Raw genomic sequence first — 26,936 nt, 5'->3', positions numbered from 1 at the left:
TGACAATGCAAATTCTCAATTTAATATACTGTAATAGACACAAATATATACACAAAACAATATTCCAGCCATGTACCATTTTGAAAACAGAATATAATTCCATTATAATTGTAATAAATCCTTTTAAATTGGCTGAGATGACAAAGCAAGTATACATAAAATATGCAATAAAACAAGGAACACACATTTATCATTGTCCAATCAAACACAAACTAAAATCACTCTAACAGGCATTTTATGCCATCAGTAAGATAGAATCTGTATTTTTATGTGCTGCCACAAATGTAACTTTATTTACAACAGGCGATAAACACTGTTCTGAGCTCCCAAAGGCAGTTGTAAAATTCCTGGAGTTTTGTCACTTCGTACTATTTCTAGAGCCCTGAGAGTTTTCTCGTTTTAATAAAATCCAGTACCTTGTTCTCTACTTAATCTGAGGATTGAAGAAACACACACACACACGCGCGCACACACACACACTTATTCTTAAAGCTAAAACAAATGCATCACAGTCTTATAAATGCAACAAAACAGAAGCTTGTTTTTCACGATTTTCTGGCAAAGCTGCAAAGCCATGATAACACTGCAATGTCAATGTAAATATGTGTCATTTTTATTTTTTCATATAAAAACTATATTTTTTCATGATCCAAACATTAATGCCGTAATTTCTTTTCAGAGGCACATACAAGGTTGTGTGTTAAGCTTATGGTTAGTTTCTCATTAGTTTGTCATGCAGACATGTGATTTTACAGCTTGACCAGAAAGTAAAAACTGCTATGAAGCTTCACGGGAGTCATGGAGTTATTTTTTTAACATGAGGAGTTGCCATTATTCATGTATGGTGCTGTTCGAAGATTTATAGGGCGGATTTATGCGGCTTTACAGTGTAATCACACGCTGTGGAATCAAACGTGGGAGATTTTCTTCTCTTAATGTTAGATTTTAATAGTCACATCTAATACTGAGGCTGGGAAATCTGAATATTAGAACTAAATAATCAATTAATTAAACCACGTCAAACTATAACAGCATCATTTTGTGAGAATCTGCAACAACATTTAACAACTCAGTGCATTAAAACCAAATCCTCACTCAGTGTCATCACCGCTCTGTTACTGCATGAGTGTTTGAAGCTCTCCAGAAGCCCTACAGGGGTAAATGTAATAATGCTGACATTCAAGTGAGTTTAATACACAAATACCCCGATCTCAGGTTCTGGATAGACTAGAAATTAATGTAGTAGTAAATACAAACGTATCCTGCTGGGATCAGTAAAATGATTAGCAAAAACAGCAAGTCTAAAAATAACTCTTTGTTAGAAAACAGACGGTAAAAATCTAGCTATAAAAACAACCGAGCATTCTTCGTGATTAGAAAAGATCAAGATGTCACATTTTATGGCACCACTCCTCAAGTTAAGTGCAAATGATCAAAGAAAGGCAACAGGAGTAAACACACAGGAGTGAGGGAGTACAGTAGAAATGATTCAAACACAGCTCCTGGATTTATCTCTGTGCTGTCAGTGGTACCTGTATAGACACCCAGCGATATAAAACCATTATTGTTGTCAGACTGGGTAAAGAATCCCCACTTAATAGCTAAAGCAAACATAAATAAGTGTACAGTCATGAAAGAGGTAACCCAAATTGCTGGAGGAGGATGAGCAAGTACCTATTCGACAGGATCTTTGGGGCACTGATCGATATGACAGGAAAAGGCCGGTATGGTGATGGTGGAGGTGTTCGGGGGGTTTCTGGGACATCTGCTGGGGTCAAGAGGAGGTGCGTCTCTGCCGCTGACTTCCTGCCCTGCCCCTCTGCCTGTCATACTTGACGGACACAATAAGAAACACGAGCAAGGTGATGCCCTGGATCCCCGCCAGCAGGAAGAAGTAGTAGTGGAGAGAGCAGTCGTTGATGTTACCTAGGAGAGAGAAAACAAGGACGGGACTTTAATGTAACACTTTAACCGAGACTCCGAATACCACTTAAAAACTGTGAGCTACACGACAAAATGACAAATATGGAAATTTGTGGAACAAAAGCGTCACAACATATTCAGAGGGGGACAGTGGGAGGGTTCTTTTATCACAAAGTACTACTCCGTGTTAAAAGAATACCAAAGGTAAATGGCCAGAAGCTTGCAACTGTGGCAGGTAGCTGTGTATTTTGCTAGACATAAAAGGCAGACTTGAAGCAAGCATGGCAGGAATACGGGATTCTGTCAGAAATTAGAATTCAGCAGGGGTTGGGAGGGCTTGTTACTTCTCATTTCACCACTGCAAAACCTTCTGAAAGTGAAGACGATTGACCCCGTACTTCAACATCGATACGGGAAGGCAGTCTTGATGATGTGCGACTTGAAGAATGAGATATAACGGAGCAATACGAGCCTTGTGATTCGAGCCAGCAAGTCTTTCATTGGTATTAAAGAACGGTTTGTTTCCTCATGGGATTTGGGATGTGATGAAAAGGAGGAAAAAATAAACTGAAGCTTCCAGTGTGATTTGCGGGACTGAAAGATGACTTGTTTTCTGGAGGGAGGGGAAGACAAACACACTGAGCTGAGGCTGACAGAACTATAGGGTATACAGTAAGTTTCCAGCATTAAAAAAAAAACAAAAAAACGGGGTAATGCTATTTGTTGATGTTCCCTACCCATCTTTTCCTACTGGGTTTTGGAGAATTCTGGCAGCAGCCTGTAAAATCGAACTGTCTTAAAATTTGCTGCACTGTCGACTGAATTGCTTGTCCTCATTCAGCACCAAAGCTCAAGAGGAAAGCTCAAAACAAATCCTGTTTTCGTCTTGCTAGGGGTTTACATGAAGGGCAAAGCTGACGACAAAACAATTGTCTTCAATGTTCAAGTATGGCGACAATTGGATTAGCATTAGAGAAGCTTTTGTCTTCTTGACCATGTGAGGCAGATCAACTGACTTTGTAGCCAACAGCATGAGATGAAGTTCTTTACTAGTTTGCTGGACAAGGAGGCATTTCAGGGTGAACGGGTTCCTTTCTGCGAAGGATATTTAAGAACGTGTGTTTGGTTTATGTAACCATCTGCACATAAGGCACAGACTTAAAAGCAGACAAAACTACCTATAGCTTACATCCTACATTATCTGCAAATGAGTAAATGTGAAACCCCAGAGCAATCCGCTGTCTTCCTCTGAAAGCTCCTATTAGCTTCTCCATGAGAAGCTGTCACACTGAATAAAGAGCCACAGAAAGAGAAGCAGGCTTGATTTTAATGAGATATGGGGGCAATTCAAGTTGTGTGTACTCGAGTGCAGTCTAATTACACCTGTCAGTTTAAAGTTAACACCCCTTGGGTCAAGATGGTGCTTAAAGTCTAAGATGCTTCCATTTATTTCACTTTCTTACTTGTGTTACTGTTTTACCAACTCCTATGGAACATGTTCAGTGTGAAGTAGGTACGCAGTGTTTGTACAGCTCCTTTTTTTTGGAAGGAAAATACACAGTGTGGTGAAGGTCATCACCATTTCCACTAACAAAACCAGACCTTTAACAGTTTACTATGTTAAGAACAAAGCCTTATAGAAAGAAAACAGAAGACATTGCTTCGGTGAATCTGCCCTTTCTTGGAATGATATGCAACAACAACGAATAACAAAACACATAGGACTCCCTTTATGCGTGTCGAGATGCGTGGGGATATTTTGTAGTAGTTTGGTGTAAATCTTAAGGCAATTTAATCATAGTAAACACAGCAGACGTCGCATAATGACATTGCACTTTGTTGCAGGACTTGTCAAACTTGAGCCTGCAGATTTATCAGCATGTCTATCCTGCTCCCTTCAGGTGTCTGCAGGGATTTACTGAACTGAGGGACAAACCTTCCAGTATAAAGCAGCTGTGGACAACCAATATCACAAGAGTCATTCATTCTGATTTATAGATCAGCGCGGATTGATTTTCCATCGTTCCCGCTTTAATTGATAATAAATGTTTTTATGCTGATTTAGATGCATCTCAGAGCTTTTAAATTGTCATTTTGTGAGCATCATTCTGTTATTGCTGCACATTTGCTCCAGTGGCTTTGTGCGTTCTTCTTTCAGAAGCTGTGATGCATAGTTCATCAGCTCCATCACACACAGGAGGTTCAGCTGGCCGCCTTCATACACATTATACAATACAAATTATTTTTATCTGGAATTACTTGAGTTTGTTTTGCAAATGCATCTTTTAATTTTCAGTGAAGAACATACTGAACAAAATTCTCCTAAAATGAACATTCTTTGTACTAAGAAGTGGGAGTTAAAGTGGGAATTAAACAAAATTCATTAGAAAAGGGGTCAGACTTAATAAAAGATGAACCATAATGGAGTTTTGGTAGTAGAACTACAGGAAGTGGCAATATCATAGATAGCTAGATTGTGCCAGAAACGGACATGGCTCTGAGGGGTCTGTTCTCAGTGAAATATTAAGACCTTTTGTTCTACAAAAAATGTCAACAATTTACCTCATTTGAATAAACCTCCCACCTGTTTGCACCTTTCCTCCTGCTTGTGCACTGTGTTCAGTAAGAAAAAGACAAGTGCAGGCATTTCCACTGAAGGAAATTACCAGTTAGAGCAATGGCTGCGCTGGTAATTTGCCTGCCACATAAGTAGGGCCCTGAGAGTCTACAGCCTTGATAACATGAAGTTTGTAATTTCCTAAAATTTCCAACACGGTTTCTTGCCAAGAATTCTGCAATTTTGTACTAATTACAGGAGAAATAGGACATTAAAATAAATCAGATTTTAAACCTAAATAAACATTCAATTACTATTTATCTATAATTGAAAATTAAATTCTCCATGGACTATGCCGAATTGCCTGCTTTCCTGTAGACGTATTTTTGCATGTGACTGGTTTAACTGATTGGAATTAATTCAGTGAAAAAGAACGAATTGAACTTCATCTGTCTTCTCCACATAATTAATATTAAAATGAAACAATTCTTCTCAGAAAACTTCTTGAAACTTCTTAGGAAGTTATTTAAAAATTAGGATTTATTAGGATTCAGCTTCCAAAGATCATGAATGTCCGCACCAAATTTCATGGCCAGCCATCCAATGGTTTTTCAGTTATTACTCGCCAAGGAATGCGGCGGAGTTATGTGACGATCGGCGTCCGTCTGTCTGACTGTGCGCAACATTACTCAAAAACAGACCAACGGATTTGGAGGAAATTTTCAGGGAACGTCAGAAATGACACAAAGACCAAGTGATTAGATTTTGGCAGTGATGCAGCTTATAGTTTGGATCCACGGATTTGTTAAATATTTCTGTATTATTGTGAGATAGCGGCACAGCGTCAATGTAACTATGACAACAAGTGAACACTACATCAGCTGCCTGCTGATGATCACATGATCGTAATCCTACTGCAAATCGACCGCTGGGGACTTATCAGTCTGAAATGATACAAGGTACAATTGATTAAATTGTGGGGGTGTTTCTGAGTCCCATTAATTCCCGCCGTTCGCTACATATTTAGGTGACGCGATTCGGTATCCATACATAACATACGCATGCATAACACACACCTGTTTTCAGCGCAATGTCATTTTGTTTGTGGGTACATCTACAATAAATGTCCACATTCTACAGTGCTGTGACTTCTGCCATGAATTTTTTCAAGATTTCAGCTGTCGAAAATTATACAACGACTGAGCAGCGTTGGCGGAGTACTGCGCTCTCTGAGTGCATTTCTTGTTTCAGTTTGGACCAAAGTGGTGGAACAATTGAGAAAAGAAAAACAAAATACTGAGAACATTGGAAAGTGGCATAATTCTCTGCAAATATACACATAAATCTGCCCATATGCCAAAACACAACCTATAAACCTTGTTAAATTAGACTGTAAATTATCAACAGTAGTTAAAGCATGGTAATGTTTTACACTAAAGACAAATTTAACATCCAAATCACCGCATTAGAGGCTGATGAGGCACAAAGTATTCTCAGCTTCATGTTCTTGTACAAGATTTGACAGGGCATCATCTGCTACCAAACAAAAAGCAGGACCTGTTAGTTTCAACCAGATGATCCTGGTGCTTTTCATGGTGACTTACAATCAGTAGATCAGAACAGACTCAATATTATCACCACACGTATTGTGCATATAGATGATTATTTTCCCACTCCCTCTGCTGCATGCATGTTCTTGTGGATAATTAGAAAGTATGGGCAAAAAAAAGCAACCCTGCAATGATAGGATTCATCACTCAGGAGTGATTCTTCGTCAATGCTCTGTGCACTGGGCAATCTCTTCAGCTTGAAACCTTTGATCGAAGAACAGAGAGCTGGCTGATGACTCTGAAGTTCTGCCAAAGCATTAAAGGAATGACTGGCAAGTGGAAAACCTGACAAACACTTTGACCCTTGCCGCAGTTTTACCTTATTTTGTTGTCATCTTAATCTGGTCAAAGGTTTAAATTGTGAGAAATAGATCAAAACCGAAGCAGCGTTTGAATAATTCATGAAGCACGAAACAATATGCCTGACAGCAGAGTACGGGAGGAAAAGGGAAGTGCATTCGCAGTGAGGGCACTTGTGTTTTCAATCGATAATTCACTTTAACAGATAGTAAACCAACAGTCTGCTGCTGCAGTCTTAATTAACAAAGCAGTATCACTTACAAAAAGCGAGTAATACAGCATACAAATTATGTAGGGGGAAAACATATGTACACTTGGCAGCAAAATTCAGAGCGTTCGGCATAAGTGAAATATGGACAATATAAAAATAAATGCAGGATTTACAGCAACATCTTCAACAGTCTCTGAATTTGCTCTTGGGCAGAAGCTAAATGTCAGCATGAGGCCTGTAACAAATCCTGATTTTAGGACATTTTCACTCCTTTGAATGAAAAAATGTTGCCGGAGCCTTAAGATTATTCTGACAGATGACTGGATTGCAACTTTTGTTCTAGTTTTCAAAACTTCTCTCTTAACTAGCACCCAAGGAATGAAAAGGGGGACTGGGAAAAAGCAACATCCAATTTTTGGAACAGTCTTGAAAATTGTGCAAGGTTTCAGTTTTGTAAGGGTTCTTGCTCCAGTTTCATTATACATTAAATCAGACACAACCTCCTTCTTTTAGTCTCCGCCCCCCAGGGCCCACTTGGCTGCCAAGCGCTTAAAAAAATATGAAGGGCTAATTACAGCAGCAAAAGTCCAAACAAGGACATACTGTAAAAAAAAAAAAACAAAAAAAAAAACTTAATTAAGCCCATAAATATTTGAAATTTATTTTAAAGGCAAATCATAGCAAGCAAGGGGAGAGTGTAAAACGAATGGAAGAAAGTGCAGTGGAGCAAGTATTGTTGTCTCTGAGGTTGTTTGACAGCTCTGAGTTAGTAAATTACAAGGTTGTGATTACGCTGAATTCCCCAACAGACGGGGTCAGCCATCTAATATCTGAGTGACATAAACTTGTGGGACAATTTACCTGCAAGTGGGTTTGTACAGACTGTGTGAGTCCAGATGAAACGGGTCAATACCAATTTAATGTTTGAAAATGGATCAATTGATCCAGCCCTTCAGTGCAATGACCCAACATTTTGATGCTTCAGTGATTTCAATGCCATCCTCTGCCTTAGAATGAAATCAGAGAGAGAATCAATGCATGTTTGTTTGAGCTATAAATATAGTAATTTTCTGCAGGTCTCCTCGAGTTTGAAAAACTTTATGACATGCTGGAGTTTTGTAAATTGTCACAACATGTTAACTACTTTACGTGTCCAATATACAGACCAAAAATTACATTTTCAAACAGGCCTTTCAGACAGAGTGAGTGTTCATGTTAAATTTGCAGGATCTGACATTAAAGGTTTTTATTAAAACGCTGACATTTCGACTCAACAGGATGTGAGAATATCAGCTCTCTGTGAATATCTGAATATGTCCCAGATAACTGATATAACATCAGTCAGGGCTTAAACACTGGTCAAAGAAAAGGCCATTTCCTGTCATGTGATCATCGCGGCTCACAAAAACCATTTACTTTGAGTGAATGACACTCGCACAAAAGGGGAGTAAATGACACGCAAAAGCCTTTCTCTAGAGACACAAAACCTTCTCCTCTGTGAAGGATAATTTTATGAGGAGCGTTAAGGTTGTTCTTTGATTAAATTGGCTTATGAAATTAAAACTGCAGCGTGCTGTTTTTGACCACAGACAGTGTATAAAAGTATTTGACGGAGAGGATGCAGTTAGGTTAAACCAGGCCAGCAAAAATACCAATAAAAGCATGTGATGGATGACTCCTCACCCAAATGTAACCATAGTGGTAAACAATGTGCAGTGGGATTTGAAGGATCAATAATTTCAACACTTGAGCACACTATGTTTAAAGTTTGAGAAGAGATGTGTCTGAAATACTCCATAAACATTTTCGCCACCGTTCTGCAGAATGTTTCCATGAGCTTTCAGTTGGAAATATGGTCATTCACTTCCAAGAACAGGAGCTGTAAGCTACAATGAGAGCACTTAAAAGAAGTGACCAGTTTTTGTTCTCAGTTTGCTGTGTGTCTGACGAGCATAACACGCAGACTGTACCTGAGATTATGCCTGTTTTCACAAAAATGTAAGCTTGTATTTACTGAAAACAGTTTTGATGACACAGAATGAACAAATCTAAACTCACATCTTCCAAGGAATTTTAAGTGCTGCTTGAAACGGAACAGTTTCCTTCTGAATAGGTATGACTTACAGCTCAGGGTTAACATTTGCTTGAAGTATGCTGAATAATAAAGCAGACCTTTAAAGAAAAAGACACCACACTATTCACACTAATGTTGGTGAAATGCTAAAACATACATTGCTTGTAACAAAGCACACAACAGCAAGAGCTACAGTACAGTTCTTCTACCAACTGTACTGACCTTCTGAGTTGCTTCCTAATATAGAGAGGGACAAATTAGTGTTTGCAATTGTTTTGCTTACTTAACTGGAGCTTACAAGAATCACATAGTCAAGACTTCAGCACATGAAGAACATAAAATATTGTGACCAGCAGAATTTGTTCAGAAATGTTTTTCAGGGTTATGGGGCGCATACCCATGATCTTCACCAAACCAAGAGTTTGAGTCTTGAATTTGACTGTATTATCTGGAAACACCACGATGAAGGACAAACTTGATGGACTTTGTGTGACATTTTACCTCTTCTGAACAACATTCGTTTGTGCAGAGAAGGGTTGATGATGGAGCTACTGCTCGACAGGAGAGCTGAGCATCCACCAGTGTGATGCCAAACTAGCAGTGCCGTCTCCATGTAACGCTCCAGGGACAGCTTTACTTAAGAGGAGCAGGGCTATGTAATCAGACCCCCAGCCTGTGATTAATGTTGCTGTCTGTCTTCAGGCCCGCACAGCTCGGTACAACTCAGCACAGCTCACCCAAGATGCTGTTTACCGCACACTATTTTGCCCACAGCCATGGAAATAAGCTGAATCCATTCCACCTAGAGAGCCGTGAGATGTGGAAGAAGCTAACATCCAACAAACTGTGAAAAACAACCACAAAAACAAACTGCGTGATTCCTTACTGCACTTAATGCCTAAGCTTTGTGCCATGTGTCTTTTATCAGTGGCCAGGAGGATGTTTTGTTCTATTTTTGCGGTTCACCTTTTAAACGACTTGTTTTAGAAAGCAAAAGGAGTCTTACAGGCAATCCGGCTTTAGTTTAACTTCCCCTCAAGTGACGCAAGACTGAGCAAAGGATGGATTTATGAAGCATGCCAAGCATCTTCCAGTGCTAACATCATCAAAAGCACCTCCCTACCTGTCGGCACACTGTATTAATGAGCTGTTAGGTGTTTGCGGATAAACAATTTACAGTGTTGGCTTATTTACCGCATGCTCAGGGAAAAGTGCATCTGGGGTGGGAGCCTCCACTCACTGGGGAGCCCATCCATCTGCTGCCACCACCACGCTATTCATTCTGCCACTTGGACAGATTTACACAAACCTTTTGTCATTAGCCTGACATGCCTATTTATAATGTGAAACACTTTTAAAACAAGAGAACTGCACTGGGTGTTGTCCCCCCTTTATGTGTTTAATTTACAAACTCCTTAAGTGGATTTTAAATTAGCACAAGCTTTGAACATTCTTAAGGATTGTTGCTGGAAAATAAATTTCTGCTTTCTGAATCGATACAAACAATTCTCTTGCAAGTTCAAACATACAGTCAATGTGGAAAGTCAATAGTGCCGTCTTCTTGCACTGGGCATCTAACGGCAGGCTTGGCAAACTGTAATTCATGTGGATTGTGGACAGGCCTAAGAAAACTGTATGAGTAAAGATCAATCACCTCTGTGTCATTTTGATAATGATTATATGATGAGAATGTTTTGAGGAAAAAAAGAAACAGTGGCACTCTGTAAGTATAAGTAAGGATAAAATCACTAATGTGCAATTCCATGAGTGTGCATGCATTTCAAATGGGTATAGATCAATAAAATACACACTACGCTGGAATCTCACATCAGTTAGGTCAATTGTTTCTGTGCAACATCAGCACAAATATTGTAAAATGCTTGATAAACAAATGCATAACTGTAGGAATATGTATTTGAAGCTCCTTAGCGAACATAATCTGCCACTCTGCCAAGGAACGCAGCGGAGTTGTGCTAAGATCGGCGTTGGTTTGTCTGTTTGTCTGTGCGCAATATAACTCAAAAACAAAATAATGGATTTGGATGAAATTTTCAGGGAAGGTCAGAAATGACACAAGGACCACCTGATTAGATTTTGGCAGTGATGGGGCTTATAGTCTGGATCCACAGATTTGTTAAAGATTTCTGTATCACTGCCAGATAGTGGCAAGGCGTCACTAACTAAGACAACAAGCGAACGCTATGTCAGCTGTCTGCTGACGTTCAGATGATTGCGATCCTACTAAAAATTGACTCATCCTTCGGAAATCATACAATGACTGAGCAGCCAGAGTACTGCGCTCTCTGAGTACTTTTCTTGTTATCATTGTTATGGAAGTAGTATAGAATGTTTCTGGCAGCAACACAACACTGATGTATCATAACATTTTAGCTTAATACAGCAAACCTGCTAGGTAACAGTTGCCTGCATCTGCATATGACAATCGCATGCAACATTATCAATCATCTATAGTTGTGTTTGTTGTCAAAAGCAGATATTCACTCCCCATTTAACTCTGATAAGTTTCTGACTGCAAGGAAAATATCTGGTCCTTTTTCTACGAAATGTTTCACTGCGTTCACTAACTAGTTGCTAAGTTGTATCTTAGGTGCTGAGGTAGTTTACGGTGGGTTTAAAAAGCTTTCAACATTTCACAGATGCATGCTGAGGGAAAAAATATTCAAAGAGTGGTATGAGTGAACCAACACAGTAAAAGTACAGGCAAAAAAAAACGGAATGATGGGATAAAAGAAGCTTCGCTATTACGTCTGCAAGAACAACACCGTCAAGTGATAAGTCTCTGTGGGCTCATCACCATATACGACTCATTTCACCTTAGAACTTTTGCGAGCATAAAAATATCATTTATCTTCAATTTGTTATATTCAGTACTTCTTGGTGGCAGTGTGTATCATTGGCAACTTATATGATGAGCGTATAAGCTGCTCTATCTCTTACCAAAGTCCCTGTGGGACGACATCCAGCCAATCTCCTTCAGGGAGACAATAGCCAACAAACCAGAGCCCACGAAGGAGCCAATGCCAGAGAAGAAAAAGAAGAGACCCATGATGGCACTCTGCATGGATTTGGGGGCTGCAGAATAGGCAAACTCCAGACCTGCAACAAAAAAGCATACATAGGCATATATTTGTTTAGTTGTTGTTGAATATGTAAGTTATAAATAGTGCAAATAGGTTATACAATGTGACCTGTAGCAAACAAGACAAAGTTAGATAGCCACTGAAAGTGTAATGCAGCCTGTAATGTAATGCTACTTAGACATTCGTTTCGAAGAAACACATGCTGTGGAGTTCAGGTCTCTGACCGAGATGCATGATGGTAACGTGTACTAGAATGTAATTCGATCTTTATCCATCAATGTAACATAGAGGGTTTTGTTGACAGTGACTCTTCCTTTTTAAATATACTGCGCTGGAGAGAAAATTCTTCCTCAGCAGCTGCTTGGCAGTAAATTGTCCATGGTGGTGATGGTTTGTGGTACCATTGTTGGATACCTACTATGCTTGGTACCAGTCTTAAAAAACAGTTATTTCTGGAAAACACATCACTCAATGAGCACAAAAATGGGCAAGAAACCTGAGAAAGAAAAATGAGTATGAAAAAAAATAAAACATTAAATCTGTGTCTCATTTGCCTAAAGAACAACCCTGCTGCAAGCTGACATTGACAATTTCATGGCAGCTCAGACATATGATTTTTCAGATGAGGCCCTATAGCTACATCTGTCAGGAGAGATTAGGGAGCTGCAGTTAAAGACATTTGCCTTTTAACGGCTTCTTTGGAGGAGGACATTGCACAAAATAATGTGACGAACAGTTTCCGTACACATACCTGCACTAGTTGTTTAAAAAAAAAGCTTCAGAAGAAAGGGAGGATGACAAGAGAAAGGTAAACATAAGGTTACTCTATGGAAAAACATGAATGACCATATGAGAAGTTCACAAAAACACATTTGTTTACATCCAAAGATAACCTTCTGACAGTAGCAAACACTGGTCAACAGATCTGCGAGGGTTAGCGAGGGTTCCTAAGGAGTGATTTTTCTGTCTTAAAAAGTAAAATTAGTTTTTAACTTTCAAAGTGCAACACATGATTAAAAACACTGTAGGGAATCATTTCCTAAAAGTTTCTTTCTCATTCTCACTGCCTGAAAGCAGACAAACGTTGGTGTATGTGCAAAGAATTACCCATCGTCCTACAAGACTGGGGATTGCAGCGTGGAAGTCTTATGGCACCAGAGGTTTTAAACAGATTTATTCAAACAGAAGACGACTAAGGGGAAATATTCCTCTTTACCAGACATATGTCACAATTCTGTCAGCCAATTTTCCTTGAAGTAAGCCCTGTGGGATGGTATGGAGGGAGAGAGGAGAGTAAGTGTATTTTTAGGATCCCTATAGCTTTGTTAAGTCTGGATTTGACTTTCATAGGGACCCTGCTAGATTTGTCTACATTTCAATGTTTTATAGGAGTCATATGGATTTCTGTTTAAGGGCTATATAATACTTAAGCTTATTAAACAAATTTCAGTATCCACATGGATTTAAACTTAAAGATGACGAATGTTCGTTCCCACATAACCCCAGAGTGACTGGACTGGTAAGATAATCCTTTCACAGTGGTGAGGAAAAAAAAGTCTGAAATATTAATGGTTCAATTTCACTCTATATCGAGAAATAAAGCAGGCACTATATGGAAGAGCCCACAACAACATGACCCATGGTAATAGGAGAATCACTCAATCATTGCCAGAGGCCTTCGTAAACTTGAATCACTAAGATAATTGACACCTTAGGCCATTACTGTGAAGGACAAGAAATAACTAAGCAAAATATAGACAGATAAATAGATAAACAGAGAGATACACAGCATACAAGGCAGATTTCTGTCATGCAGGCTCTGAGTATATTGTAAGATAAAAAAAAATGGCCCACAGCTGCCACATTGTCATGTTCTAAAGAATTTCACATTTAATACATTTCTCACATACACCAGCTCCTTTAATAGGAAGAATATTGTTGCTGTTGATGTCTCAAACTGTGCAGCCACAATTTGATACAGCATTAGAGCAATCCCTCACTTTGTCATATTATCGTATTACGGGAGCAATATGCTCTTACTTCTCATAGCTGTTAATGAAATGGCATTTCCTCTTTAGTCCAGAGCTGACAAGAAATGAAAACCAGCTTACTGAGCAGTTTTCAACTGATACCCAGAAGTATCAAAAAGAAGTTTTCAGCTGTCAGTTCCAGCATGAACTATTCTGACCTGCTTAGATGCAATGCTTTTCTTTTTAATAATTTTTGAGAGAAGAACAGCAAATCTATTTCCCCGGGGAAAGAAAACACTGCCGAAGTTCCAGTGAAAGATTATGGGTAGCCCCATATTGATGAGCATGTGTCTTAGAATGCTATTTACTGGTATGAATCATCTGAGCAGCAACAGAAACACAACTTGGAGTCAAATCAGACCTGAGGGCATGTTTACAAGCTTCCAGTGAAAAGTTGGAACAAGTGCTGTGATTCGAAAGGAAGGAAAAAAACTTTGAATTGTAATGTTTTCGAAGAAAGGCTCCTACTGTTGTCCTCTGTTAACACAACATTAAAGCTATTCACAGAAAAGCTCATCAATCATGACATCTTTTCAGTTAACAACATAATGAATAGGGGAAGAGTCATGATGAAGATTCACCGTATTAGTGTGTTACCATTTGTGGGTTAGCATTAGACAGCTGAGACAACTGGAGCTGGATTAAAAACTGTAGAACTCATCAAAGTTGTTTTGATCCATCCTGCAGGCCACGTGTCAGTCAATGTCAATGTCAATCCATGCTCGATTTTGCAGATATTTCAGTCTGGACCAAAGTGATGGATCAGCAGACTGACCAGCACAGCAACGCTGCCATTCCTAGAGCCATGCAGCTGGCAGGACTCAAAACATTTACTGTTAGAGAAGATTTTCTCCATATCACCCAGAATTTCATACTTTAGCCGTCATTGCAGTTGAAGCCCAGTGTGGATTTTCTTGGCTTTAAAACCTCCAGTGAGACTGTTGCAATTTCAATTGAAATACACTGTTGGCTTTACAGTAAATCAAGGGCTGTTCCTTTGTTCTTGCAGTCCTTAGAGTCTGCAGTATAATGCCTATAAAACCAGGAGTTGATACACAGAGTTCTTATAAGAATGTTTAGGCTCATTCTCTGCCCCTTTAGTCTACATGCAAATGTAACTGTCAGCGCCCTCAAACTGCTGGACTGATAATTAAACATACCATCATTTTCTGTGTGTAGTGTAATGTGTCCTTATTAACAGTGTGTCAGCTAGGGATGCTTGCAAATTGGATAATTACAATTTGAACTTCCAATACAGTGTGTGTCAGAACGATTTGATGGAGTTATCTCTCGTGAGTGTGTGGTCTCTTGTGTGTTCTGGAAGGAGCGAGGCATATGCTGTGATTACTTCCGCATGCCGGTACATTTTTAAGTTCATTGTGCTAAATGTCAACACAGCAGCTGGGTGAATGCTGAGGTGAGAAGTTTATGTCATGATGTTAATTGTGTTTCGACTGTGACTGTGCCCTCAGGGATCACAGGACAGTGTCATGTACATATCTGTGTATTTATTCATCTTACTATCTGCTGTATGCGTGTGGACAGCAAGCGTAATGTCAGGCTGGTAACTGCCTGAAGTAAAGCTTTCATCATTTCAACTGTACAAAGGTTACTTTATCCACACCTTATTTATAAAATGTCCCATTACTAAACAATGTCTTGCAGCAGTGTGAGAAAATCAGGATAATCAATTATAAATTGATGTCTGGGGCTATTTACTCTGGACTACAACCCACAGACACATTAAGCTGGAGCAGCCTGGCAATGAATCAAACAAAGTGTTCAAAAAGGATTTACACATTAGTCTTTATTGCATTCTCCTTATGAGACTGGGCACTACAGGTTTTAGGCCATAGAGTGGTATAGTGTGAATGGGATCACACCAACTCGAAGCACGAGGCTCATCGCTGAAGGACACTACATTTTACTGTTAGTGGGACTCATTATGTTTACCTGACCACAGTGTTAAATGAGAAATTTCAACACTTAGCAGAAAATTTCACAGATGTCAAACAACTGTACCTGCAATGCTGGCAAAGATTTCGCTGATTCCTATCAGCACATACTGAGGCACTTGCCACCATATGGGTAAATCTGCCGCGTAGTAGATAACGTGGCCAAGCACCTGGTCAATGGTACCATTTGATTTGACAATCTCCAGGCGTTTGGTCTCCAAAATACCTGACAGGATAGACACAGAAAACAGTGCACAAAAATGCAGTTAGCTGGGATTTAGAGAAACAATGTCACAAAAATAACTACACATATATTTATAGTTATGATTCTGCAACACACATACTAAAATAAAATTTAAACAAGGAATTGGGTGACTCTAAACCCTTGCATATTTTGGGAAGGGTGAAGTCCATGACACCAACAAACACTGCTAGAGTCAGAAGATTCAGTGACAGTCCATAAAGGATTTAGTTAGCTTTAGGGCTACACTACCATTTCATTAAGATCACATCTACACGCTTCTGTATTCTGGCAGTTAGTAATGGGACAGTGCAGATGGTTCAATAATAAGAACCAAGGAGTTGTCATCAACTGCTGCCGCCTCCTTAAAGCTTTATTCGATAGCTATTATCATGTAACCAGCGGCTATTTCCAGATAACTCCCAGAGACAGCTTCCTATCATAACTACGCTTAATGCTATATTTGAGTAGAGTTGTAGCCTTGTAATCCGGATATCCTATAATACCAGCCGTCCATCTCAGGCAGCATGGCCACAAGGCTGCCCAGAGCAAGTCTCGCACTATAAACACACATCCCTGCTTTTTTCCCCCTAACTAAACATCACACAACAGACAACCCTGTGTGATCCTTGGCACTTCTTTCCCAGCTTAAAAAAAAATAAAAAAGCAGAGATGCTGTTGGACACCTAAAAGCCACTAAGCTTTAACCAGATGAGATTAGTGCAAAAACTTGAGAGAACATGATAAAACACGGTTCAAAAAAATCTCTCCACAGTCAGCACGGTTTTTCAGAGCAGGCCTCAGCATGTGGCTGAAGTCTCGGAATGCTGTCCACAACTGATCAGAGACAGTCCACTGTCTGCTTGACAGCATGTCTTCAGCTGTCCCTTTGCACATCACGGGAGGTCCAGCTGTCCTCATGCCATGTGTGTCAGTGCGTACGAGGAAACCCTGTGAAATACTGCTGCACCAATCATGACAAATTCCTGCACATTTCATGCACAAGGTGATGAAAGTGATTCTAACGCTGAGCAGCAGCGCTGTGCCCAATGTTGTGAACACAGTGTGGCAGGCTGACAATGTAATGTGTTGAACTGACTATTCTCTGAGCAAAAGATGCCACACTTGGACATTCACAACTATCCATCTGTCAGTCTCTAAACAACATGATTTCTGCTTCATGGACCAAATACAGATAAGCATTGAGGACACAAAAAAGCCAACTGAGGACACAGTTCCAAATGTAATAATAGTGTAAGGCAGCTCCCAGGAGTCACTGGGTGGAACTGAATGAATGTGAAGCAAGGCAATGCTGGGGATAAACAGCCCACGGCTCAGCAAACTATTTTTGAATGAGTAATTATTTAATATGCTGCGGATACAATATTTCAATCATTTCACAAAGCATAATACAATACAGATTGAATTTTGTCATCTGATTTGACTCCTAAAATCCAGGTCAGATCTGTGTTGCACGCTACTTGTGTATTCACCTCCTGTTCTGTGACCAATGCTCACACTACTGTACCATCGTAAACCCTTTCTCTCCACTCTCAAAACTCAAAATTGCTTTCCACAATATTCTGAATTTATTTTGCCTGAATTCAAATGCAAGGATAGCACTTTCTTTCAAGAAGCCAAATGGAAAAGTAAGTACCTGAATAGCTTTTGAACATCGAAATGAACATGTTACAGCACCTTTCCATGTAGGAAAGCTCATGTCCTCTGAAAAGGAAATATTACTTTAAACCGAAAAGTAGACCTATTACATTTGGCTAATAGACCTTTTTACCATATCACGCTGATTGAAAGGGATGCTTTTGAGGGGGTAAGGCAGGCTTTAATAACTCTCAGAGTAGAACATCTGAAGACTGGCCACCTGTAAACTTTGTCGTCTCTTCTTTACTACATCCATATAAAGTAAGACACGAGGATGAGATTTTAGTCCAGAACTCTTCTTTCTCTCTTAGCCATAAAAGCATACATAGACATCACACAGATATTTAAATGGGTACTATTCACTTTAATCTGTAGAGCATACTTTCAATCTATAAATCATACTCACCACTGACTGCATATAAATCTGAATAAATCAGCCATTAGTGAAATGCTAACTTGAATTTGAGTTGTTGAATGTTAATCCTTGGGTTTGTTAGTCCCTAATTTATCTTTATTTTATTTTGTATGAAAAAAAATTCCCTCACAATTATCCCTAACAACTGCTGTCAAATTTGATTAAGTGCATGTTTAACAGTCAATTGGCAATCAGCAAAAGCACAGCAGCCAATATCTAAAGGTCACTAATGACCGAGTATGTTCATATTCTGTGTTGCAGATGTAATGCACACCTGTGAAATGAGGAAAAGCAGTGGTTGTGAAAAATATAATGTACATTGATTCTTAGGAGTGCTACAGATTTGCTTTCTTCCTGCCTCCAGGCTTGTGTCTCTTTCAAAACATTTTAGCTTGGATCTTTCAGTGCAGAAAAACCCATTGACTGACCTAGCTGAGCCTTTATTTCCAAAATAATCAACACACTGGAAGCGAATGTGACTGAGGAGTGTTGCTGCATGCGGATACAATTGCACAAAAAAAGGTTAAATGCCACAGCTCCCCATGTGATCTCCAGGGTAGAGAAAAAAAGGACGAAGTCTGGGCGCCGTTCCCTTTGCCAGGTGGAAAATTATGTTTTGATTCAGGGACAAAAACTATCTCTGTGACAGACCATCTGCTAAGTTCAACAAAAAGCACTAAAGTAAAGGCAAATATTTGTTGAAAAAGGATTAGCCAAATACCTATAAATCATACTCAGATTAGATCAAAAGTTGCCTCAATAACAATATTCATTCCACACTGGTAGAGCACTGATGTATTAGTCCCACATTTCAGAACTCCTCAAAACAGCGCTGAGAATTAAAATTAATAAATTATGATGAAGAGGCACTACAGCTGCATTGCTTGTTGCTTTGGAAGTACTGACTGCATGTGGTATCTGCCACAGACAGTAAGTGCTAACTTTGTGGTTTCCTTGGTGTTTGTCTGCCCTACTTAAGTGGCAAAGTAGAGGGAACATGTCTGTTATTGCACTCACCCGCTGCCACAGCTGACCACATGACAAAGAACATCCCCACTGCAATCCTCTTCAAAGAGGAGGGCAGCAGGCCGCGGCGTTTCAGGATGGGGTCCACCACTTTGTCCTTAAGGGGAATCAGCATAAGAATGAGCACTGCATCAAACATGGTGAGCCAGGCAGCTGGAAAGCGGAATGTCATCTGGGGGATGAAAGATGAGACAAAAATGTACATGAAGCAACAAAGCATGAAAACTACAGAGGATGTCAGTGCATTCCAACACAGTTCACCAAGTGTTTGTGCTCATATGAGTGTGCTTGTGTTTCTAAGTGTGCATACTTCAGTCTTGACACTACTTTGGCACCCCCAGGTGGTCAAAACAAAACATAATGTAATGAAAAAGAATAACTCAACTCACAGTAAAGAAGACACACAGTCAAATAAATGCATTATTAGAGAATAAATACTAGGATTATTATTCACAGTAGCAGCAGCTACAGGGGTATTGATAGCATTCTTGTTTTTGTCCTTGCTTATGTATTAAAATTGGCATAAGAGACAAACTGTTCATTCAAAATAAGTTTCCAGCTCAAATCTGAATCTATTACCATAAAGTGTAATCTCTGAAAGGAATAATTGCACTGTGCAAACAGTGCGGATGACATATCAATCAGAGAGAATCTATTGTAAGCATACAAAGTTTCTATAAGTTCAAGCAATATCTCATTGAGCAAGGAATGAAACACTGCAAACTGCCAGAGCTGTTTTTTTGCAATTCAAATTCCAAGTGCCATCTGAGCTCCTGATGTGTCTCTGGTTTAACACTTCTGATAGCATCATTTATTCTCAAATTCAATTTTCATTTCTTGGAGCAACTGCTGGCAATCTATACGCAGCTCCTTAGAGAGTGTTTTCCTCTCTTGTTTGCACATTATCATATTCAAAATGATAGGAAGTGCTAAGTGAGACTTCTTTGCTAAGCAAAGCCTGGCATGAAAGACGGGGGCACCCCAGAAGGCCTAAATCTCATTTTTCACTTTCCAAAATGAACCACATACATACTGCACATACAATATAGACAGTATGCATTTACCCTTCATATTGCAAAGCCCAAAACTGATTAAGGAAATAAGAAATAAAAAATTGTAAATATATACATTACCATTTAAAAGTTTGGGATCACTTAGAAATGTCCTTATTTTGAAAGAAAAATAAGGACATTTTTTTCAATGAAGATAATATTTAATGAATCAGAAATATAGTCTAGACATCGGTAATATGGTAAATGACTATTCTAGCTGGAAACAGCTGATTTTTAATGGAATATCTCCATAGGGGTACAGAGGAACATTTCCAGCAACCATCACTCCTGTGTTCTAATGCTACATTGTGTTAGCTAATGGTGTTGAAAGGCTAATTGATGATTAGAAAACCCTTGTGCAATTATGTTAGCACATGAATAAAAGTGTGAGTTATCATGGAAAACATGAAATTGCCTGGGTGACCCCGAACTATTGAAGGGCAGTGTATATTTGCTAAATAAAATATATTTTGTATATGCTATCATCTTTTCTGTCTTTATATTTTGTATACTTGTTTTGATAATGTGAAATTCTGCATTGTTTTGCCTTTTTAGGCATCTAAAACTACCTTAATATATTATATTCTGCATTAAATGTTCTCAATTTACCGTAATGTGTCATCACTGAAAAGGGGGTATGACTTGATTTAGATTCGAAAGCATCACAAGGCATAAAGGTTGGGAACTACTGATCTGTGTGTAGCTCAGGCTACCATTAAAAGCTGGTTTCATTTGAAAAATCATTTTCAATTAAGAGTACATATTCCTTACAAAATGTAATTCAAATCTACGCTAATGCAAATAGTTAAAAATTTATTGTCATGGACATAACCTCCTCATGAATAATTGCAATGCGTTCATTCCTAGCTCCCGTTCCCAGTTATTATTATTATGGGTTCTGTTTCCTTGAAGAGACAGCATTTGTTCAGGTTAGCCATTGAAATGTGTTAGGTGAGGTGAGGGAGCAAATCACAGAGGCATCTAATCTCACTTCCCTTTTGATGTTGAGATGTGTCAAGGCTGGGAGCAGAAAAGGCTTAGTTCTGTTTTTGATACCAGATAAATAGTATGTGAAAAAAATAAATAAACTACAAATATAACTCTAAACACAGTTACAAATGATGGAATATGAGTAAACAAAAGTATGGGAGACAGTTTCACAGTGTCACATCTCAGTGCATGTTATTGTGAAATATAGGATTTTTTTCACAGTAACATGACATGACATCTGTACACCACAAAGTTATGCGATGTGGTTTATAGGCAAGTGTTTCACTTCACATTTCCATGATAAACTTCACTATCACCTCAAGCATGCCTGTTTGAAAATAAAAAAAAGGCACGATACAGCATACACACTGGACTTTCTGGCCTATTCATTTTCATCGCTTTTCAACCTTTGATTCTTGAGCAGTAGCTGAGAGACTTGCAGTCATCAAAGACTTCTAGAGCTCAACATACAATCTGTGAGAGGGAGACAAAGGCACTCCAGCAACACTCACCATCAAGAGTCGGGTGGCGGCGCTGCTGCGGAGAGATACAATCACAGGCAGGTTGCTAATCTGCGAGGTATTAGTCTGTGAAGTTCTGACTTAATCCCCAAGGCATTACCAGCCTTTGCTGCTGCCTCCAGCTGTTGCCTAGCATTGTGTGTCACTGACCTACTGACTCCTTTAGTTTCAGCAGTAAAAAAAATCTAGTCCCAAACTACTGACGCAGAAGCAGGTTAAAGCTCCACACGTGTATGTGTAATTCTGTGTAATTATGCAGTACAGTTACAGTACAAAATCACCATGTCATGCCACATTGATGCTATGTTTGAAGTGAACATGAAACAGGCATTTGAGCTGAGCGTTTTCACTTTAGGTCACCTTATGGCTGTCATCAGTGAGGTTTGAGGGAGTACCAGGGATCCTCAGATGGAGGCTCTGCAGGACGTACGTTGTCTGCATCTGCAACACAGTAAGGAGATTAGAGTCTCAGCATGAAGTAATTCTCCACTTTATGATCACGGGGGCGTCTGGTGCAAAGCTATTCTTCTCTAATTTTGAAATGGAAAATAATCTTCCTTCATAATAAAAAGTGTGCATATCTGCATGCAGAAAGCTTGTATTTGCCTTTTAAATTCCTTCTTATTTTTACTCTAGTTAAATGTAATTCAAATTTTTATTGAACTTAACATAGGTCGGTCTTACCTGGAAGTACACGGTCCAGTATGGAATAAGGGCAAAGAAAACCGGAAGGACTTTCACCAGTGCTTTCACTTCCTCGACTTTTTCCTCTTGAAATTTTCCTCCATAGGTCACTTTGGCGCTATCTAGTAGTGTTGGCTTGTTGCTTCATGGAACCAAAAAAAAGGAAAAAAGCTTGAAATTCTTTAAAACTACAGTGCGGGTAATAACGTTAAAATGAAAAAATAAATAAACATAAACCGGAATTAGTCTTAAGTCTTGAAGTGGGAGACTTAATCAGCTTTTTGTGAACATCTTACCCTTAAATAACAGCACTTCTAGAGATAGGAAAGAAACTTTATTCTAAAGCCTATAATCCTCATCTCTGGAGAAAATGCCTTAATAAGGAATTCTTGAAAGGCTGCGGGATTGTCCAACTTAAAATATTCAATGTCAAGTTTCTGAGCCGATTGTGCTTCTTTGGTTCAAAGTCAAGTATCAGCACTTCAGAGTAACTTTTCACCGCAGGGAATGAAGACGAATGCCTGGACCAGTGGAAAAAAAAGAATTATACAGGGGGATCAAAGTGGGCTTTAAGATAAAGGTCTACCAACAACACCTAGCTGTGCTATTCAACTGGATCAGTCACCATCCCACTAAACTCTACCATGGACAAAAATACCCACTACATTGCAGGAAGGAGCCTTCCCACTGAGACTGACGAATGCTTTACCAGACTGCAGCTAATGCGAGTCTGCTGTTTGTCATTGAGGAAATTTTTACCACTTTTACTGCCTGACAATGCGATTTTATATTATCTTTTTGTGACACACAGAGGTGACACGCTGCTCTCACCGGAGTAGGTTAGGTTCCTTTGGTCTCTGTGAACAGCAGGCGAAAGTGAGGATCTTGAACATGTCTGTGAAGGCGCTGCCATCAGCAGGCTTCGTGATGAAAACAGTCCGTCCCAGGAGAAAAACCAGGAAGGAGACCCCTAGGCACACAGCGGGAATGATGTAGCCAACCTCAAAGCTGTAGTTCTGCTGGATGTACGCCACACCTCCCAGAGACAGGATGGCTCCTAAGTTGATGCACCAGTAGAACCAGTTGAAGAATCGGCGCGTGGCCTCTGGTCCTCTGTCTTTGACCTGTGATCACACACAGCACAGGATGACAGCAACCAGTCATGTCACACAGGCAGCTGTTTATGTGTAAATCTGATTTTTTTTTTTAAATAGCGTCATAGAAAACAACTTGCTTTCTGAACTTTGCGACTTTGGTTTGTCAGATCAGTCTGTATTAGAACCCAGCTGATGTACAGGTTTGTCAATATTATCTGCCAGTATCGGCCTGATGTGTGCCAATATGAAAACTTGATGTGTGGGGTAATTTAGAAATTGTATCACCTCAAGCTGGCACAAGCCCAAGAAACCCTTGGTAGCAACATTTGTCAGCTATAAAGGAAGTGTGGTGTGATATGTAAGCTTTCAAAGCCACAAAACAAAAACATACAGAATTAAATTGTGGTTGCATTGGTCAACAAGGCTACAAAGCACATTATATCAATTGGCTTGGGGAAAAAAAAAAAGAAAACAACACCACATGACACAAAACTGACAAAGAAGAACAAGGATCCCAAGCTGAAACTGAAAGAGATGTAGCATCACACTTCATTAAATGAGCAAAATATCTATAATTACTGTATTAAGTGAGATAGTAATGTTACGAATATTGATTTTTTTGTAGCTCTATCATTGCACTGAATATTTATTGTGATATTAAGTTGGCACAAGCTGTATAATTATGTAAAAGGTGCAGAACACAGAGAGGAGGTTTTTTGTTTTCACTTATCTTTAAGCATTTAAACAGAACCTGCAATGATAGCTTACAACATTAGGTTAGCAAAACCACAATGAATTCAGGTAAGTATCTATGCAAGCAAACAATATTATTCTCATAATGGCACTGATCCATTTCACATGCAGGTATTATGTGAGGAAAAGATTTTATCAATGCATGATGAAGTGGGCATGTCTTTTATATATGAGCACAAAAGATGCACTGGCACAGCTACAATTAACCACTGGGGAGATAATGTCAAAAGACTCTGCATAAATCTTTCTGAGGTTCCTCTCTGCGGTTGCGCAGTGTCAGCTACAAAATTAATCACTTCATTGTCTTGTTACCGACAACGTCATTATAACATGATGTAAAATGATACAAACAATGCGCAATTGCTTTAGTTGGTTCTACATTTAGCTTTGACACAAGGTCGATCAGACTCCCCTCTGGCCTTTAGTCATGTCAGGATGAGACAAGCATGTGATATTTTATCTAGTTTAAGTGTTGTATTGACCCTCCAACAAATACAGAATATGATCAGTGCATATTATATTGATTATAGGCTGGCAGACACTACATCTGAAGTGACTCAAAAAACAACAAAAAGTCTGCAGCTGCAATAGAGTTTCTTCCCTTTTGAATCCTGCTTTACATTCATGTCCCATCTTTAACATCTGTCAGCCATCGGCTACCTACACAAGTATATCTACTCTGGTCTGGTGTGGCACTACAGTAAAACTTCACTTTCATGCTTATGATGCTCAAGTTGCACATCCACAATTATGGCAGACTTTACACTGTAAGAGAGTGCCATTATTTCTCAGACAGAAATCAGGTCACGTGTAACAGGAAACGTTAAGTTTCACTCGTGTTCACAGCCCCTACATATGCAGAACTTTCAGTTGGAGGATCACTAAGGGGAAAATTCTGCTGTTATGTAGTATATTTCAGATTTCATATTCAGTGGAAAAAAATTACATTGTGTTTTTGACAAGTTACATTGGTGCTTTTTAAATTATTATTATTTTCTTAACTCTAAGTACCACTAGCAAAAACCTAGCTGAGGCATTCCATATATTTTGGGGTTTCTATTTTGCTTTGTTCCAGTGCATGTTGCATGTTAGAACAAAATCAAGAGGCACTAACATATGTGACAAAATTATGTAATTAGTGTAGTGGGATCAAGTACTAATCATATTCGCCACACCAGTCCCCTTTGAAAAGTTTGATCCACTCATGGTTGGACTATTATGAGAAACAATGACCCCATTGATGAACTTTCCCACATCCGACTGCTTCTTGTAGAGGGTCTGCCAAACAATCTGACAATATTTTGTCCCCAATCTGATAAATGTGTGCCTCACATCTTGCTACCACTAAAGTATAATTGTAAGCATTGTTCTTTGGTGTTTGCTTGCATATTTATGTGATTCTACATTACATTGTTCCAAATTCTCTATGTAAGTGACCATGATGATTAAGAGCATGCATGTCCCAGTGAACTGTCATGGTTCAACATAAATCTCATCACATGGCTAACCTTCATGATGTCACACTGCATACCCAATCTCATACAGGCAAATATGTCACATGCCAGAAAATCTTTTAGTTCAAGACCTTATAGTGAACAATGAACTCAATGTCTTCTAATTCAACGAAGATTTTGAGGTCTGAAAGTAATATTGTTTATACTCTACCTGATCTGCCCCAAACGGAGTGATGTTGGACTTCACAGTACCCACACCTAATGCAATTAAAAAAAGTCCACTGTAGATTACTGGGCCACAATATGGGGTGCGAATGGGGCAGGTTACATTTCTAGGAGGGGTACTGTTTGTGCTCAGGCACTCAGCAGGTTGCACAGGAAACGCCGCCTCTTCTCCACATAGGTGTATACTGGTGTGTTCATTGGAAATGAAAGGAAAAAATAGCATGCCAATAAAATATAGGATCAAACTTGAGGCAATGGTCCAGAATTTTCCAAGGTATGCATCTGCCAACCATCCTCCAAATGGCGAAATCAGGTACGTAATTCCCATGAACATCAGAGGGGCCTGACTCGCCTGAGTACCCTCCCAGTAAAAAGGACTGTTGTTGAGAAACAGAACCAGATTGGATGTGATGCCGTAGAACGCAATCCTTTCTAATGATTCAGCCAGCAGGATGGCTGCACATGCTAGTCTTCTTCCTTGGAAGACTGATGGAGGGGAAGGTCTGCTCCCAGAGCCTGAGTCCAGAAGAGGAGTGCTCTCATTGGCATCCCTGCTGTTAGCCATTCTCAAGGAACTTAATGGAAGTGGGTGTCTTCCTTATTAGATAAGAGTTCGAACCTGAAAATGAAATAGAAATTAGGTTAAACAGGTAAACCAAATGTTGTTTATATTGTTTAAACAGAGAAAACAGCTATCTGGACAGAACTGACAGCATCTGTATTGACTATGTAGGGCCCCATTCCTTATCATATGTAATACAAGCTGAGAGCAAACCTTAAGTAAGCTAGCTTTAGCACAACGACAGCTTGGTAAGAGTTTGGTTTCACATTACCGTTAGTTATTGAAACACGTTCCAGAGGTCGTCGGCTGTCTCCATTAACCTACATAACAGTAACCGCTCAAATGTTTGGTTTGTCTCGTCTTAAATCACCACTTTCACAAAAGAGAACTGGAAGTCAACAGAAAAAAACAGTGTCACAGTACTATCGCGTGACACACCGCTCAGTCTGGGAGCTGCTACAGTTGCGTTGCGCTGGAGACGATCTATAAATGACAC

At 39.4% G+C, this 26,936-nt stretch overlaps 1 protein-coding gene across 1 annotated transcript; it reads right to left on the bottom strand.

Moving 5' to 3' along the window:
• On the bottom strand, positions 1-26,888 carry slc15a4 (solute carrier family 15 member 4). The gene is made up of 9 exons (XM_023290954.3): positions 26,712-26,888; positions 25,865-26,497; positions 23,181-23,473; positions 22,350-22,491; positions 22,026-22,106; positions 19,094-19,274; positions 15,829-15,987; positions 11,634-11,792; positions 1-1,926 (listed from the first exon to the last, which is right to left on the bottom strand). The coding sequence occupies exons 2-9, from the start codon at positions 26,441-26,443 to the stop codon at positions 1,775-1,777; spliced, it is 1,746 nt and encodes a 581-aa protein (XP_023146722.1). The 5' UTR covers positions 26,444-26,497; positions 26,712-26,888; the 3' UTR covers positions 1-1,774.
• Positions 26,889-26,936: the final 48 nt, after the last annotated feature.

The sequence above is a fragment of the Amphiprion ocellaris genome, chromosome 6 (assembly GCF_022539595.1).
Source record: "Amphiprion ocellaris isolate individual 3 ecotype Okinawa chromosome 6, ASM2253959v1, whole genome shotgun sequence".
Lineage (NCBI taxonomy): Eukaryota > Metazoa > Chordata > Actinopteri > Pomacentridae > Amphiprion > Amphiprion ocellaris.
Note: the sequence above shows the minus strand (reverse complement) of the source record. Positions and strands in the feature narration are given on the sequence as shown.

Excerpts from the sequence above, each read along its gene's own strand:
- slc15a4 (XM_023290954.3), bottom strand. The coding sequence starts at position 26,443 with ATGGCTAACAGCAGGGATGCCAATGAGAGCACTCCTCTTCTGGACTCA. Across the intron at positions 11,793-15,828 it reads AATCTTTGCCAGCATTGCAG|GTCTGGAGTTTGCCTATTCT; the intron begins GTACAGTTGTTT and ends TTTTTGTTGCAG. Across the intron at positions 1,927-11,633 it reads GTCGTCCCACAGGGACTTTG|GTAACATCAACGACTGCTCT; the intron begins GTAAGAGATAGA and ends TCTCTCTCCTAG.